This window comes from Gossypium hirsutum, chromosome A12 (assembly GCF_007990345.1).
Source record: "Gossypium hirsutum isolate 1008001.06 chromosome A12, Gossypium_hirsutum_v2.1, whole genome shotgun sequence".
Lineage (NCBI taxonomy): Eukaryota > Viridiplantae > Streptophyta > Magnoliopsida > Malvales > Malvaceae > Gossypium > Gossypium hirsutum.
This window is the reverse complement of record NC_053435.1, coordinates 105020778-105028127: the sequence shown is the minus strand read 5'-3', so window position 1 is coordinate 105028127 and position 7350 is coordinate 105020778. Positions and strand designations below refer to the sequence as shown.

At 33.7% G+C, this 7350-nt stretch overlaps 1 protein-coding gene across 2 annotated transcripts; it reads right to left on the bottom strand.

Annotated features, from left to right (window-relative positions):
* Nucleotides 1-2774: 2774 nt before the first annotated feature.
* On the bottom strand, nucleotides 2775-6638 carry LOC107949025 (homeobox protein BEL1 homolog). 2 transcript variants are annotated; one of them, XM_016883725.2, is made up of 5 exons: nucleotides 6237-6638; nucleotides 4959-5979; nucleotides 4299-4681; nucleotides 3802-3862; nucleotides 2775-3680 (listed from the first exon to the last, which is right to left on the bottom strand). In XM_016883725.2, exons 2-5 carry the CDS (start codon nucleotides 5865-5867, stop codon nucleotides 3024-3026), a joined length of 2010 nt encoding a protein of 669 aa, XP_016739214.1. In that variant the 5' UTR covers nucleotides 5868-5979; nucleotides 6237-6638; the 3' UTR covers nucleotides 2775-3023. The 2 variants fall into 2 exon arrangements, with proteins under 2 accessions (XP_016739214.1, XP_016739213.1); XM_016883724.2 differs by having other exon boundaries at nucleotides 4959-5973.
* Nucleotides 6639-7350: the final 712 nt, after the last annotated feature.

Here is a 7350-nt window from a genome sequence, read left to right as displayed (position 1 = left end):
TGAATTTTGTTGTACCATTGACATGAGTAGAAATTGGTTTCACATTCGAAATCGTAACTATAAAGTGATCAATATATTCATTATCAATTCAAATTTTACCCTTTTATTTGGTTAAAAGGTTCTTAATTCGCAGTAGTTATCATATATAATTTCATGTCATGAGCTTGAGCGGCTAATCCTTCAAATGATTTTAGCCTGATATCTTGGAGAATGCATTGCAAGCCCCAATTCATGCCTTGTATGCACATGTTGATTGGAAAAGGCTCTTGCAATTTCTCTTTGGAATTTAGATTTTAATTCCTCCAACGATGGATTTAATCGGTGATTCACTCGTCTTTCCATAGTCTTGAGCATGTGTACTCGATTATGCAGATAATGTGACAAGTGTTGTAAAATTGATTGAGAAAATTTTGTTCAAAAGTTTTTTAGCTCTCAATTGCTTTAGGCTTAAGATCAATGTAGTAATTGAAGATATTTAATTTTAATGATTGTACAAACTGTTTCATCATAAGATCTCTATCAATGCTAACGCTATTGTAAGTTTCCACAAAATGTGTTGACATGAACTTCCTTTTTTATCTAACTGTTGGAACTCCATAGGAGGATAATTTTCAAGTATCTTCAAATAATTAATCTTCTAAGTGTATGGCTTTATATGTATGTACGAAGGCGAAGCAACAATTTAAACTTTAATCTTTGATGACCTTCTGGAATTAATCTAAAGAAACATTTTGAAGTCTTTCTTAAGTTGTCATCAATATTCTTTAATTAATTTAATTTAATTAAAAATAAATAATAATAACACATAATTATTTCTATTTTGATTCACATCTATAAAATAATATATACTTTTTAATAATTTCATTATAGGATTTTATAATATCTGCTTTTTTTTTACATGATATTTAGAATTACCTATAACCCTTTCCCAACCCATAATTAGGAGGGTAATGTGCTTCAGCACACTCGAACCCGTATATTTCTATATTGACAACAATACCTGTAATAATTGAGCTAAGACTTAAACATTAAGATAATATATATCTTAAATATACTTTATTGTTATTTTTTAATAAAAGAAAGAATTTTGAAGCTCTAGAGACGAACATATGGAGTTAAAAAAAAAAGCATGCCAAAATCCAGAATATTTATTCCTTACTTACAAACCCAGCAACAGCTATGACCATTTGAACGTAAAAGAAGAAAAGCAATAAATGCCCTTTTTTTTGCATTCCAAGAATAATGCTTTTCTTAGTATGTCGACTTCATATGGAAAGGCAAACTAGGCATGCATGCAATTTTCTTTACATATTTCACTTTTGTATATATTAATATGCACATTTTCTTAGAATGTAGTATGTTGATTAGTATGATTAAAATCTAAATCACATTTAAGACAGTGAACACTCTTAATCATCACTCAATCATATAAAATTTAAATTTATCTTTCTATATTTTTCTTTTGTATCTCACTGTAATTTGAAGCAAATTAAATTAAATGAGCATTTATGTCAGGTATAAGATGATTTAATATATCCATTAATTGTTGGGTTAATCTCCCATTCTTTTAGAGTTAAGATTACTTTGCCTATTTTGTTTAAGCCAACATTAAGAAGATAAATGGGTCGTACATCTTATTAGGGCACAAGGGACAATCTTCTTGCAATAACTTCTTCCTCTTTTTTAGATATCTAGCTATGAATTGTAGACCATAACTAAAAATAGATATTGGAATTTGGGTTTATTTCAAATTAAGTGAATATGATAGTTATTGTGGGATGGTATAATATACTTCCTTTATAATTCAATTTGATTTAATTTATTCCAGTTTTTCATATTGATTTTTTATATTTATTTTGATAAAAAGTGCTTTGTTATATAACGATAGAGTATTATTTAATTGAAGCTTGAAAGACTTTTTTTTATTAATATTTTTAGAAAAAAAAATTTCAAATAAATAAAAATATTCAATAATTTTTATATTTTTTTTTAAAAATATTTTTAAATAAAACTTTTAACTTATTTTCACCATGTTAAATATAATATATTTATTTTTATATTATAAAATAAATAAATAAAAATATTTGATTCTAATAGATTTGATTTCGGTTAAATTTCATAAATTATTGGAACACTTTTATTCGAGATGATTTCTCTGTTTTAACATTAATACCCACTGCATATAAATGGTATTTAACAAATGAAGCACTTGAGGAATTGAAATGAAGATCTGAATACCAATTCTTTCCCATTTTACTGGTGGTTCAACCGATGCATAAAACTTGGAAAAAAGGAGAAAAATCTAATGGCTTTTTTTTAGTCACACAACACTATATATCTAAAAAGGAAGTAAGTAGAGGCACCTTTTTCATTGGCAAAAGTAGTAAGCATAAACCATGCCAAAGTTGACAAATCATAAAGCAGGCAATTCTTATGGACATGAAACATCATCTCATGAAGATGAATTAGGGACCACTTCACTTTGAAACGATAATTCTTATGAATGGAATTGTCTTAGTCTCCAAAACTAAGGACCCCCCCCAAACCAAATTGTGTTCCTAAATCACTTTGTCTTCATAGAAAAGGGGGGAAATAATTAATATCTAGATAATCCTCCAATGAAGTTTTTTTTTTTTTTGAAAGTTTCAACTTAAAAACAAGAACCACAAACGATTCAATCACTTAAGCTTTGGGCACAAAGAAAGATACCAAACAGATAATAATAAGGTTAAAAGTTTCTGCAAATTAAAACATAATATTCCCACTCAAAAGAGGAAAATAAATATATATGTGTAACCTTGCATTGAACTGGCATATCCCAAATTAAGCCTTTGCAGGTTAAATAAACTTGTTCTTACCGTTGAACAAAGTGTAGCAATATGTATATATATGTATTTCAGTATTTATATATGCCACCTCTAAACTACTTTATCTACTGCCATTTTCATCATTTGATGAGAGCTCTAATGAACCCCACCAACAAACTGATCGATTTTGACCTTTTTTTTTCTTCTTTTGCTTTGCTATCCGGCCAAATCATGAAGCAATTGTGCCCCCATCAAGTTCCTGTAAGGCAAATGTTGTCCCTCGTTGTCTAAAAGTGAGTACTGAACTGGCTGACAATCTTCTATGTGGTCTCTAGGGTAAAAAAGTGACGTTTGTGTTGCGGGCGAGAAAGCTAAGCTCACGCCACTCCCACCATGTTGTTGCAACCCTAATGTCAATGACACACCTCCTCCACCATTGAAGCTTTGATTAGCGTTATGATAAGGTACCCCACCACCCGCCGTGTGATCACCGTAGGAAGCGAAGTCCAGTTCCATGGCAGTGGCACCATAGGTTCCGAAACTTTGTTGTTGATGATGATGATGATGATGATGATGCAAGTGTTGGTTTTCAAGGGTTTTGGTACCACTTTTCCCATCGTTTTTTTCCGGGTTAGTAGTGATAATGGAAGATAGACACTCCGAGTCAACTCGAACGAGCTGGTCCGGGGTGGGTTTCTGATCAGCCAGTGGAATATTTAACCGGCCATTATTGTTATTATCATCACCACCATCAGTACCTCCATTATCTGAGGAATCCATGTTGTTTTCGTGCTCCTTTGTTTCTTCCAAGTACATTTCCTCCACCATTGGTTTCCATAGCCTCACCCTGGCATTGATGAACCAATTCGATACCTATAATATTTTTGTATGATACAGATTCAATAACTGCATATGATTATAATAAGCTTAAGATCCCAAGAAGATATGGTCCATTGAGGATATAAATAAAATGTAGAAAGGGATGTGGACATGCCTGGCTTCTTGAGAGGCCGGTTTGGCGGGCTAAGATATGTTTATCAACATCGCTAGGGTACCTGAAAAAGTTTTTTTATTCATGAAAATACAGAGTTAGTACGTATTTGAAACATTTGCCGCCATGGATGAACTTATGGGGTAACTTGTTTGTGGGGGAAACATGGGTCCTACATGTGTGTGTATATATATTTATACTAACAGAATCAAATCCATATGATAAAAATAACATAGAGAAGCTGACTAAAACAAATCTATAAGGGAAGCGAAAGAAATGCTAAATGATTGAACATGTGAGAATCTGAATGGTGATGGGTAGAAACTAACAAAGACTCTGCATTGCTTTTGCAAGCAAAAAAATGATTTAAACCTGCAGTACTGTAAAACGACTGCAAGAGTTTTTTGTTTTGTTTTTTACTTTGTAGAAAACGTTGGTTCTTTCACAAAATCTACTTTGTATTTTACGTATAAAAAGAGTGTATGATGAGAGAAATTTACGGGTGAAGGAAATGTTCAAACAGCCAAGCTCGAAGAACTGAAACAGATCTTTCTGGTAAGCCTCTTTGGGGTCTCCACGGATGACTCTCCATCATGCTCATCTGTTGAAATGCCCTTTGTTGCCTTAAAGCTTGGTCGAGTATCCTTAGCCTTGGTGTTTCGCCTTTCGTTGTGCCTGGTGCAACCGTGTCTTTTTCTCCCATGGCTTTCCTTGTAGCTTGAATCTGACTCACAATCCCGTCTCTTAAGCATCTAAAATGTCTTGACATGGCTTTAGAGGCTAAAGCTGAATACACTGATGCTGCCCCAGTACCAGCCACTGCTTCGAACGATGATACTACGGCTTTCATTTGATCACAGTAGATCTTATATCTTCTATCCACCTAACAAGAGAAAGAGAGGAAAGGGATAGGAGAGAAAATGATGAGTTGAAATTTTATGTTTCGTACATGTAATATATATAGGCAGATGAAAAACATACGCTGACATGAAATAAAAAAGATAAGGAATAGAAAGTAAAATGAAAAGCAAGAATTGTCACGATGTGGGCATTTATGGGGAGGTCCCATGATGCTGAATTAGTTCTCCTTCAAATCAACCACAAAGTAAAAATTTCTTTGAGGATCTGAAAGTTGAAAACGTAATACACATATGACATACCTCTTCCAGCATTGAAAGCATCTTGGTTTTTCTTCTCTGTAACTCAGTGAAATCGAGGGAATATAGTGATTGCTTCCTTGAAGAGCTAGCTCCTCCATCATCATCATCCCACTGTTTGGTGGTCTTTTGGGTTTGCTTTTGCTTTGATGTATCCAATTGCTTTGCTCCCAAGCTGCAAAATTCATTCAAAAGTTCTTGAGCAGCATTCAAGTACCTGGAACCCCTTATTTGGAACTGAGCTTGATGTTGTTGAACAATTGCCGGCTTCCCAAAGAACCCATCTCTTGAACTTGAACCAATAAACCTCATATCATCTGGCTGGTCATCATGGTTACTATGGCTTGTTTGTCTTAGTTCAAAAGACTGTAACCCGATACTAGTAGGATTACTTGATGAAAGAGAGAGTGAAAGCCCTTGACTTGGTCTCTCGTTCCCTTCACAAGGGAACACACACCTAAAAGAAGAATCATCAACAAGCAACCTGTTTTCTTGCCATGGAGCTGATTCAGGTCCAACTATTAGATTCCCAGTACTGGTTTCAGATATCCCAGTTGTGAACTCAGGTTTGTGGAATTCATGTTGATAGAAATCAGTGGTTGACTCATTGATTGGCTTGGAAGAAGAAGAAGAAGGGCCTGCTGCTCCTGGGTTGTTTCCATGTTTGTTGGAGAACCCTTTCCACATGATCATGTTGTTGGTGTCACCTTGTTGTTGATGTAGGTTCTTGGCAAACCCTATCATCTCCATGCCTGTTGTTAAGTTGAAGATCTCTGGGTTGGATTCAAAGCCTTGGATCTGATTCACCAGATGGGTTTGCATGGTTGAGTTACCAGATGAAACATCTGAGTAGCAAAATCCAGTGGATGACACAATATTCCTTGATTTATCTTCACACGATTCTCTAGCCATGAAAACCAGTTTTTCTTTCTCTTCTTTTAATCTTCTTTTTGGTCCTTGGTGTATACTTGTCTTGCCCACCAGCTTCTGAGATACTGATCAAAAGTTGATGCTGATTCTGCAACTAATAATTCCATCAAGATTCACTCCAAGAATAAAGGGAAGCCATAAAAACCCAACAATTAAAAGCTCTCAGAGTTAACTGGGTGAAGCAAAGATCAGTGTTTGTAAAACAAAATAAAAAATTTATGAGACTTTTTTTTAAAAAAAGTACCCTTTTGATCATACAGAAGATAAACAAAAAGAGAAAACTTTGGTTTTTCATTTCTTTTCTTCTTTTAGACCAAACTTAATGTAAGAGAGATAAAAGGGAGACCTTACCAGTTATAGGAACAAGTTGAAACTAATATGTTGTTAAAGAATCAACAAGAATAAAGACTTTTTCTTAGTGGAAGGATTGATGATGAAGCACAAGAACAAAGAAAGAGCTGATGATGATGGTGATGAGAAGAGGTAATTGCCAAAGAGCTGCTCATCTCAAACTTTGTTGTGTTAAAAGGCCAACATGGTCTGCCATGAAAATACAAACCTAGGAAGAAAGATCATAGAAATATATATGTGTGTATATATATATTGTTTAGAAATGGAAGCTCAGATATAGAGGTGATGATGACCCTTCCATATAGCCATTATCATAGTTTCTCATTTATCTCATATATTCTTAATTCTCTCTCTTTACCTCTTTCTTCCCTCTGCTTTATCTCTCTCTAGGTCAAGTGGGTCAATGCATTATGGATGTAAAAAAATACATCCAAAATAGACATCCTACTATGAAAAATAAAAAAATAAAATAAAATAAAATAAACTGCCCCTCAATTATTTCATAACCAACAAATAAAATATACTTTGTAATCATGAATAAAGAAATACACTTAAAAAATACTATTGGTGAAAATTTTTAACCTTAAAGCCGCCACATGACCTCTTCATTTTCATCTTTTAACAAAACCCATAGTTCTAAATCCCAATGAAAGAATTAATTGCAGGAAAAACTTTAATGCAAATGGAGACCCTCGTACGGGGCAGGAATCCCAGAAAAAAAATTAATAATTCCTTTAAGTAGAGTTAAATCAAGAGTTTTTGTAGGCTTCCTTTTATGGGGGAGGGTGGGGTGCAGCTGTTGTGAACCAACATACATTTTGATTATATTTTTAAAAAATGTTAATTTTTAATATGTAAAATAATAATTTTGTTCCTTGAAAAAACTGGGTTCCCATTTTGGATTGGAGTGGATGGTGTTAAATGGAGCACTTGAAATGTGGAAAAATGTTCCCAAAATAAGGTAGCTATGGAGTGTAAAAGAGGGAGAGAAGAGGTGTGGTCCAAATGTTTGCACCAATTCAATTCTAATTCTAATTAATGGCTCTATTAATGTACAGTCCATTGCCAATGGAATGGGACCGCATCTTTTTCATTTTTTTCTCCTTATTTTCCT